This window comes from Montipora foliosa, chromosome 1 (assembly GCF_036669935.1).
Source record: "Montipora foliosa isolate CH-2021 chromosome 1, ASM3666993v2, whole genome shotgun sequence".
Classification (NCBI taxonomy): domain Eukaryota; kingdom Metazoa; phylum Cnidaria; class Anthozoa; order Scleractinia; family Acroporidae; genus Montipora; species Montipora foliosa.
Genome location: NC_090869.1, coordinates 3273710 through 3284301, shown reverse-complemented (window position 1 = coordinate 3284301; position 10592 = coordinate 3273710). Strand labels below are relative to the sequence as shown.

The 10592-nt window shown below is 38.6% G+C and overlaps 2 protein-coding genes across 2 annotated transcripts in view; one reads left to right on the top strand and one right to left on the bottom strand.

Annotated features, from left to right (window-relative positions):
• Window positions 1-3684: 3684 nt before the first annotated feature.
• On the top strand, window positions 3685-4822 carry LOC138008421 (uncharacterized; the record flags this gene model as incomplete). The annotated part of the gene is made up of 1 exon (XM_068855769.1): window positions 3685-4822. A coding segment is annotated over one exon (846 nt), but the record flags the coding sequence as incomplete, so codon positions are not given.
• A 3674-nt stretch (window positions 4823-8496) lies between these two features.
• LOC137995198 (uncharacterized) overlaps window positions 8497-10592 on the bottom strand; it is a 7374-nt gene continuing 5278 nt past the window's right edge. The window contains exons 4-5 of the mRNA XM_068840792.1: window positions 10465-10579; window positions 8497-9427 (exon numbers count right to left, since the gene is read on the bottom strand). Coding sequence (XP_068696893.1) covers window positions 8958-9427; window positions 10465-10579 — 585 coding nt within the window. The 3' untranslated portion in view covers window positions 8497-8957. The remainder of the gene's footprint in view (window positions 9428-10464; window positions 10580-10592) is intronic.

Genomic DNA, 10592 nt, shown 5'->3' with positions numbered 1-10592 from the left:
CTCGGTTGCAGCGCAATTCAGTTACTGACAAAGGTACTTTAAATCAACGGTCTCAAGCCAACAACAACTAACTTGTCAGAAGCTTATCCTTGTTTCAGCAGCAGAAGCAACTGAGAGCAATTATACAAATGTTGTTTCGTCTACCGTTAAACTGTTTGTTGATTATATTAAGATCTCTCATGTCAACTGAATCATGTCAACGACACACTAGCTCTACATTCCGACCTGGTCAAAAGTACACACTCTTACATTCTGTCAAACACAGAGTTAAAAGTCTGTCAACTGTGTCATAGGACCTTGACGTAAATGTGTTGAGAGACTTATCCTGGTCAGATTATGTGAGCTCATGTGGATGTGACAGTAAACAAAACGAATAAAGTTTTAGGCCTACTTAAGCGTACAGTCGGACTTAAGAACAAGGATGTCTTTTCCCGTTGCTTTATTAGTCACTGGTAAGACCTATATTAGAATACGCACGTCCTTTATGGTCTCCATACTTAGTTGAAGACAAATTAAGGGTAGAAAAAGTGCAACGAAAAGCATCAAGGATTGCTCCTGGTCAGAATCCACGTGAAATGGCTTCCGAAGAACGATGTGTACTGCTATCCTGAAACACCCTCGAACACTAAAGGGTGTACGGTTTTTAGTAGAATGCTGTAAGATAGTGTTTGGTCTAAATGGCCCGGACTTTTGTGATTTCGAGGCTGTAAAAGTAAAAACACTAGGGCTAATCATCCATTCAATATCCAGACAAAATTGGCAAAAATTGACCCTTTTCAGTTCTCTTTCTTTGTAAGAATTGTTAAAGACGGGAATAATTTGCCGAAGCACCTATTCGGACATGACAGATTCCAACAAGATTTGAAAAAGTAGATGAATGTGTATTGATTCAGTTTTTTTTTTATATGCAACTGATTTTATAGATCCTCCTTAAATATTATTTAGGTAAACACCTTTTAGGTTTAGATTTAGTAAGGGGACTCTTCACAGGGCTTACCTTTCAAACGCACAATTTGTTGTATCATTATTAATGTATTTCTCATAAAATAGGAGTCATATTACAACTGAAGAAGGATCTTCCGGGTACGTGCGGTGTAACGTCGTTAAAGAGTACCAGAAACCCATAAGGGTTGAAACGTGTAACGGCCCCTTGTGTGCTGGGAAACAACCTTCTGAATATTCAATTTGCTAACTACTATTTTTGGAACAACAAGAGCGAGGGGTTTGCAAATATGGTACTTAGCACTGAAACGTTCAACCAATCAGTTCCCACTGAATATTCGGAAGCTGTGAACGCGCGTTACACGTTTCAACCCTCATGGGTTTCTGATGGTACAAATACTCTGGTCCATGATATGATAAGTCAACGAAGTCGTGATATTATTGGTCGACTGTCAGTTGAGCAAAGCTGTCATTGGCTGTAACTGTAAACAGTGATTGGTGCGTCTCCATCTGTCTAGCTCTTATACACGTCTGTACATGTATTGTTAGTTAATTAGTCGGTCAGTGTGTTGATGTCGTCGATAAGTCGTTTGTAGGGTGCTATAAGCTGTAGGCATCAGTTCTAAGTACGATCCGGTGGTAATAATTAGTATTGTATATAACGCATTCAGCAGAGTACCGGTCGATTCTTTAGTCTGTCAGTATAGTACATGGTGTTCAGAAATGTTATATTTGATGTTACTATTTCTCGTCCCTCGTTTGTGTTCAGCCAGTGTTGCGTTTGGACTTTTGCCGGTCTCATCGCTATGAGTGGCCTGGCAGTCGAAGCATTTGATCTTGTAAACTGCTTCTTGTCTGTCCTAACGTTCGTCAGTAGTTTTCTTCACTTTGATGGATCTCCTCATAATTAGCATGTTAGTTCGTTACTGGCGCTCGCTTAATTTAAGGGGAGTTTCTGCGCCGGCTGTAGGTAGCATGTGTCATGCATACATTTATGCCATGATGATGCCTCACCAGGTCGCAACAGATAGCCATGGCTGCCATATGGCCATGGGCGTGCGCGTGAAGTACTAGCCAGACCTCTGGGATGGTGTTTGTCTGATGAGCTTTCTGTAGCTGTTTCCTCCCAGAGTAATGTTGTTATTAGGAATCAAAACTTTCGAAATTTCCTAAACTTTTCCGTTGTATTTTGAGTGCTACAAATCCCGCTTATCCTTAAAATGAAGTCGTTTCAAGAAAAGGGCCGAGCTCTTCCAAACCTGCTAAGCGGTAGTGCTACCATGCGTTTTAGCCACAGGTAACCTTGGATTAACCCAATCACTGGGCTTCGAAAGAAATTGGCCCTTAGCAGCGAGAATCCGTTGGGAGGCCGGTTAAAAAAGGCGACGCCATGAGTGAAACGTTTGTTTTTAATATGTCATAAGAAACTGCTTCACGTACGGTATCCAATTTAGTTGCATACATTATCCTTCTTCTTGAAAGCAATGCAGTTAAATCAGCTAATTTAAGGATAAAATACAATTTTTCTAAGTTATTTGGGAGCCTGTTTTTATAAAAAAGGGTAGCAATAATCAAACAATTCAGTGAAACCTTGTATGTACGCTGTAATATCACGGAACACTTACCCCTGAATACTGCCAGTCAACAAGATTGAATACGCTATGTAAACCAAGTGCGAGCCAAACAAAGGATATTGCAGGGTGCATTGTCACGGCTTTCAGAAACTCCTACAAAATAAACGCTGCTGTCAAGAAATGATTTATAATATGACACGTAATCGAACTCTTAATGAAAATTCATAGATTTCCGTGGTTCAAAGTAATAGCAGCAAAACACAGGGTCATTTTTTATGAGTTCAAATTAGCGATGGAGTCATTTTTAACTGTTGCATATAAAATCCAAAAATTACAGCTGAAGGGCCAGAATGAAAGAGTAGAAAAGTTTATCACTTGTAGTGCATAGCGCTTGCCAGAGGAAGTTAAGACTTGAGACATATTCGACATCCGATAAAATATATACACTAAAAAAATTTCTTAACTTCGCGCCCTCACTAATATTTACATCATTCGAGATATTATGCCTCTTCCGAAGTTGACCATTTCCATCATTCTGTCTATTGCATCAGCTGCTCTGCATATAGCAAGGCAACAAACCAAGATTGAAGACAGCGCAGATAACTTGATTGATAAGGGTAATACTTAAATGCAACATGAACGTTTTTACTTCATCTCCTGGAATAAGTAAGGGTAGAAAATTCCGTGAAATTACTTTGTTATAAGTTAAATGATATTCCAAATGGTCTGGATAGCACAAGTGTTACTAATATTTAAAAAAATACAACCACACTTTTGAATTTTCGGAACATGTTTCGATGTTTCAAACATCATCTTCAGCCATAGTGAGTGTAACATTAAAATTTTTACAAGATAATTCGTATATATATAACTATCAATACAATGATTTCAGAATAAAAACTAGCGATAAAAAACGACGTTTCGATCTCTCTGAGATCATTTTCAAGTAGTAAAAGAAGCGAATAAAATCTGCATATATAAGTACAAATTAAGACGTGAGAATGTCCAAAGATAAAGTATGTAAATACAAGCGCTAAAATGTAAGTGTTAAAATATTAAAATACTATATAAATAACTTGCACGGATTAAATCTACATGACTGTTGGTTAAAACGCTAAAGCGTGAGTGTTAAGATACCAAAACGCTATAAAGAACTATATAAATAACTTCGCACGGATTGAATCTGACTGTCACCATGGAACTTGGCGAACACGGTAAACTTCCCTTCCTGGGAACGGAGATTCGGAAATGCAATGGTTGCTTGGAGACAAGGGTATACAGAAAACCAACTGATACCGGATTATTGCTGCATTACAAGAGCCACGTCGATGTTAGATACAAGAAGTCATTGCTAAAAACAATGCTGGATCGTGCCTTTAAATTGTCATCTACCTGGAAACTGTTCCACCTGGAATGTGACCGTCTCGCACAAACGTTCTCCCGACTTCAGTACCCAGCCCAACTGCTGCAATCGACCATCAGTAATTTTGTCACCAAGAAAGTTTCCGACGAGGCAATTTCCACACGAGCATGTAACGTGAATGAAGCGCCTGTCAGAATAGTGTTACCTTTCAAAGTTCAGAGATCGGCTAATTCAGCGCGAAGGCAACTTGGGGAACTGGGCCGAAAAATTGGAATTGATATTCACGCCGTGTATACAAGCCGTAAGATTGGACACCATATCAAACCGAAAGAAAAGAAGCCGCCTATCATAAACCAGCAACGCGTTGTTTACCATTACAAGTGTGGTTTGTGCGATGCAAACTATGTCGGGTATACGTGCCGACACCTCTATCAGCGCGTCGAGGAACACATGAAAGGATCGTCTTCAATCGGGAATCACATTAAAGAGCAACATGGAACAGTCCCTAGTGACATATATCGTGACTTTAAGATCTTGAGAAAGTGCGAAAGTAAATTCGATTGCCTCATCTACGAAATGCTTTTTATAAAGGAGCTTAAACCAACTTTGAACAAACAGTCAGATTCAATCCGTGCGAAGTTATTTATATAGTTCTTTATAGCGTTTTGGTATCTTAACACTCACGCTTTAGCGTTTTAACCAACAGTCATGTAGATTTAATCCGTGCAAGTTATTTATATAGTATTTTAATATTTTAACACTTACATTTTAGCGCTTGTATTTACATATTTTATCTTTGGACATTCTCACGTCTTAATTTGTACTTATATATGCAGATTTTATTCGCTTCTTTTACTACTTGAAAATGATCTCAGAGAGATCGAAACGTCGTTTTTTATCGCTAGTTTTTATTCTGAAATGTGTTTCAAAAAAACTACTTATAAGAATACAATGATTCTTTGTAGATTAAATGTTCGTTACAAGTACGTAAAATTCAAACGAACCAACAATATTATAGAGAATACAACTGACATAACAGTAAAAGTTTAAAAGTGTAATGCTAAACTGACATGATCAACTTGTTTGTTGAGTTCGGGTTTCAACCGCTCAATATGGAAGCTCTCCTTGATTTTGAGTTGATAGAAAGAAGTAGCATTATCAATAATTTTGAAGCAAGAAACATCACAATTATCGTGACAATTTTTAGAAAAACTAAGATGCTTAAAAATATGAGACTGAATTTTTGTCCCGGAAAAGGTGCTCATTTACACGTGTGTAGAAATGCCTGTTGGTTTCACCAACGTAGCGAGCACCACAGCCCGCACAAGTAAATTTGTAAAGAACACGTGATTTGAGAGAATCCGGAATGAAATCCTTTGGACTAAAAATGTTGCACAGTTTGAACGGAGAGAAAATTACTTTAACATTTAAATCCTTGCAATACTTGTTGATAATAGATGAAATTTTCTGTCTGGTATAAGATGAATAGAAACCGATGTAAGGTAGTTTGTAAAAATGGTAGTTGGATACATCATGTTTAGGGGCCCCTAAACATGATGTATCCAACTACCTGGCAGGGTTCATCTTCTTCATCAGAGAAAGAGCAGAGGTCTGTGAATGACAGTCCATTTTTCGGCACCGGCATCAGTTGCTTGCACACTGTTGGGCAGTACAAGAATGAGTAGATTTTTTCAGATGGTGAATTTCAGATCAATCCTTAATTAGTCTAGTTCATGCTTCACAAATCTGTGCGAATACAGACAAACATCAAACATACCATCAATGTTTCGACGATACGAAATTCTACAACTATACAAAATCGAAACAAAAACTCAGCGACCCTAACCGAGGGGGACATTGAGATTTTGGGTTTTGCGGTTTTGGCTATTTTTTAGATCGGTTTCTCGGTTTTTGTGCCAAAAGACTTCGGTTTTTCGGTTTTGGTGTTTATTGCGGTTTGCCGGTTTTTCTTTTTTTTAGCATCTGGTTTTCGGTTTCCGTAAAAAAAACGAGCGGTTTTTTGTTATCCGATGTGCTTTTTGGGTTTTTCTTAGATTTGAGCGGCAATTGATCTCGAATAGAGTGTTATTTATTTATTTAATCTTTATTTAACCACGGTGCAATTCATCAGCAATATAAAAAAAATATGTACAATTAAAAATTTATAGATAGAACTATGTAAACTACATTAACTATCTTACTCAATGGCATACAATAAAAGCTGCTTTCCATGAATGCCGTATTTAGAATAATGGCTTAGATAACGTCTTTAACGGGGTTTGAACCCGTGGCCTCGCGATACCGGTGCGACGCTCTAACCAACTGAGCCATGACGCCACTGAGCTGGTCATTTGTGGGTTCCAATGTTCCCGTGAGAAATGATATATGAAATGGATCCTATATGAACTGAGGAGATGAAATCAAGTGAAGCTATGATCCACAGTTCATTTCTCAGTTCATTTCTCACGGGAACATTGGAACCCTCAAATGACCAGCTCCCAACGTCAGTGGCTTCATAGCTCAAGGAGGAGTTACGTTTTTACAAACATTGGCCGTGTAGCGCTTACATTTGAACAGACTTAACTGATTAGAGTGTAATGTGAAGTGCTAAGTATGTACCCCATATGAAAACCATGTAAGCGTTAGCCCTACTGATGGAAATGGGCCCACACAAGGACAGAAAAAATTCTCTGACCATTGTGGGATATTGAACCCACGACCTTCGGGCTAGATCACCGCTGCTCTACCGACTGAGTTTGAAGTCTTGAATTTTTCAGGCTTCTTTACGCAATTGCAAAAATTGCGCTCATAACTGCGAGGATCATAGCTTTACTTGATTTCATATCCGCAGTTCATGATCATATGCAATCCATTTCATATATCATTTCATGTTAGGTTAATGTTTGTTAAGAAGGACTCTTTAAAACTTCATTACTGTAAAAGTATGTATTTTGTTCTAATATTAATATTCCAGGGTTTTCGTTTGAGGCCTGAGACTGGACGTTTCTTCCGGTTGTCTACCATTTCACGTCCGGTACTTTTACTCTAGAAATTAGTTGGCTTCTTTTTTTCTTTTTGGACTTAGGTATCTCAGGACAACACGATCTCTTCCTCAAATGAAGGATTATCCTTTATTGTCAGTTTGCCTTAAATGACGGTATTATCCTCCATTTAGATCACTCTGTCCCAGGACTTGTGGTAGCAAATTAAAAGAAAAAATGTAAAAGCAACCCCTGGACAGGATTTGAACCCGCAGCACCCACTTTGAAGGAACTGTTTTTATCCACTTAACCACTAAAAAATAACTGACTAGAAAATGTGCCGATTATTTACCAAAGCTAATCAGTATATATATAAAATCATTGCTAAATAATGGTTAAGTCTGAAGTTTGATTTTAAACTGGTTAGCTTTCTCTTGAAGTTTGGTAACCGACATTTTTCACTGTGTAAGCTTGCTTCGTAGCGGGAGTTAATAACAGCGGCACTTTTGGAAGAAAAAATTATTGACATTAATAAAAAATGACATTCTCGCAGTTAGTGATGTGGTAGTCTAGTTAAGTGAAGGGGTTAATAATCACACGTTCCCAGGTTCGAGTCCTGCGAGTCCAGAGGTTGGGGTTCGACTTAAAAAAAAAAAAATAATGTTCATTTCCCATGATCCCAATTAAACTTTCAGTGTCCAGAATGAACGATAATACTTCACTTGGAAGAAAGTGACAATTAAGAGTAATCCTTCAATTGAGGCAGGGACTTGGTTGCTCAGGAACCCATGGGCTGAAGAGACAAAAGACAATCACGCGCAATAAATTTTTCAAACTAACAAATCACATTACTTTATTTTGCTTACTAACTGAACGGAATAATCGATGTGTTGCCATTTCATTCACCCGATAGGTTTAGTTTCTCTTTTTTCTCCAATCTCAAGAATGTAAACAGCATTTCTGAGTGTCACTTATAGTAATTTATAAGGGGACCCAGGCCTCCTTGAGGATTCGCTCCCGGGGCGCGTGCAATCGGTGTTATATTGCAACGGTGACATGAAGAGTCCTGTCCTGCACTTTCATTATCAAATACGGTACCTTGAAAAGCTATCGAAAACCCTGATATTCTTTATTCATGTCCAAGATGTAAGCAAAACAACAACTCAGTCAAACATGTGCTATTTTTTTTTGGAAACCAACTGCAAGACTATGACGCAAGCTTATTATGTAACAATTGCTATCATCATCAACAATATTGTTATACTTGTTATTCTTATTTTTGTACCTTAACTTATGAACACGGAATTCCGTGCTGCGATACCCTGCAGAAACATTGCGAATACAATTTTATGATATATTTTGTGTATCACTTATTGTAGCTATCAAACTAAAGGAGGGTCTCAATGGGGTTAACCCCCGTTAAGCATGAAAATGCCCAAAAATAAAAATGAAAATAACCGTTAGCGGTGATAAAAATTAAGAGCATTTAGGGTAATTTTTTTAAATTATAAAAAAAAGTTGAGGAAGCAGAAAACCTTTTTTTATCTCTGAGCGGGCAATGAAAAGGTCTGGAAGACAAGTCAAGGCCTGGGCAAGGTATGACGCGTGAACCGTCAACACAAAATCGTGAGTCGCATTGTGATAACCAATGACTTAAACTATTCAATATGTCTACTGAGACATTTATTTGTTTCCCACATAAGTTAACCGTGCCGGAAAAAAGATGACCGTTAGCCATGAAAAGTCAAATTATTTAACCGTCAGCCGTGATAGCTACTCCCATTGAAACCCTCCTGAAGGAGAAAACACAACCGCTAAATTATAGAAATTTTGTGAAATACAAGACGTGATTTTTGTTTTTTTTTTTGCCTGCACCAGTTATCGAATTTTTTTTCACACTTTTTTCCTTTGATATTATTATTATCTTGAAAGCAATAAAGGGGGCCCGGACTACAAACTACTTAAAGGTGTGATATGGTAGAGAACAAGAGACTCCAAGGTCCAATTCTTACATTACATTTTACTTCATTTGACTTTCACCTAATTTAGCTCAATCGAATTTCCTTCGCATCGCTTTAACTGATATTATTCCCTTCATCACTGGCGAAAAGCATACACATCAGTGCAGGATGTACCGATGTTGTCACCTTCGTATTTTCCGTCCAGGTCGTCAGCATACCAGATCCTGAACTTCTGACCAGCGACCACAGACAAAGGAGTAGGAGTGGAATCAAATGTAATCTCGGGAGAGCTTCCATTGAAACCAGGGAGTGTATAGTAAAAATGATCATCCAGCCTCAGTGAACCGCTAACGTTTGCTGGAAAAATACGGGTGTCTTTTTCGTCAGTAATATGAACACCTATTATTTTTTCGTTGTAATGACTGTGTCCGGTAACGAGGCAGCCCCACTTAGTGTTAGAGGCTGTGTAGATATTGCAATTTACATATCCTGAGCGATGGACCAGCTTCAAGCGATAAATGTCTCCTGGCTTGTGGATCTCGAAGGTTCCGAATGAATCATCCTTCACTCCAAAGCACACTGGGTCTACATTTACCTTCTGCCATCCTACGGAAAGGAACAGAGGAGGATTAAGTTGTAAAAATAGCGATTCAGATTCATGTTTAATGTTTACGCGCACACATAAGCACGCTGGCTCATTGAAGAAGGTCGAAACGGGATTTCAACTCAACTTGCTGATGACTGCAGCCCGCAAAGGACCTCAGTTTTTCAGTATGAGAAATAATCGCAAGACCATGCTCATAGCTATATGTATAAGTGACTTGTTTAAGAATCAGGTGACACACCGATCGTTTACGGGAGAAATGCATTAAACACATTTGCCTTAATGTAGTCCGAGTCAGGGGCACCCAACGATAATCTTGAGTCCGCGGAAATATGTGTTCAGGAGAGTTAAACTGTTCTAAGAATTTCGGTTCTAAGTTGACAAACAAATAAAGATTTCTTTACTAAAATATCTCCGAAGGGATTCGTAACCGGGGGCGGATCTAGAGGGAGGGTGCAGGGGGTAAACAGATGACCTGACGCTTCCTAATAGAACTGGTATTCTACAAAAAAAAAAAGTCACCAGTCAGCTAAGCACTTCCGTTTTACTGGTGCACCCCTCCTAAGAAAAATCCTGGATCCGCCCCCTGGTAACCAGGAAAAAGTAGGCCCTTACTTTTTCTGAAGGGATATTTTTGCAATAAAGGTCACCTGGAAGTTTCGGATGAGCAAATGGTTCGGTTAGAAGTTCTTAGAAGGTAACGTTTAGCTAGCAATTTCTGAAATGAAGATATCGTCCCTAAATTCTCGGACAATTCAATTTTCAGCTAAGATATCCGAACCGATCAAATTCTTCCAGGTTATAAAAACATCTCTTTGGAAAGTCTTTATACATTACAAGGAGCCTGGAAATGTCTCTCAAAGGCTTTTTTCTTAATTTGCTCGTTGGGTGCCCTTGCCGAGTCCCCCCCGTAAGGATGTTTTGGGTGCTCTTGTCAAATTTGTAAACGCTTTTAAAATGAGTTTTATTTTCATGCACCCTATCTCACTTCATTTATTCTTTCGTCCTCAACTTTGTTCAACAAATTAAACACTATTACCATTCTCACAGAATTTTCCACTGTTTCCCTCAGCACATTGGCACACGTATGAATTTGTGTCATACAGCGGACGACATGTTCCACCATTTTGACAAGGAAGGCTTTCACATGGGCTCTAAAAGCGAAAA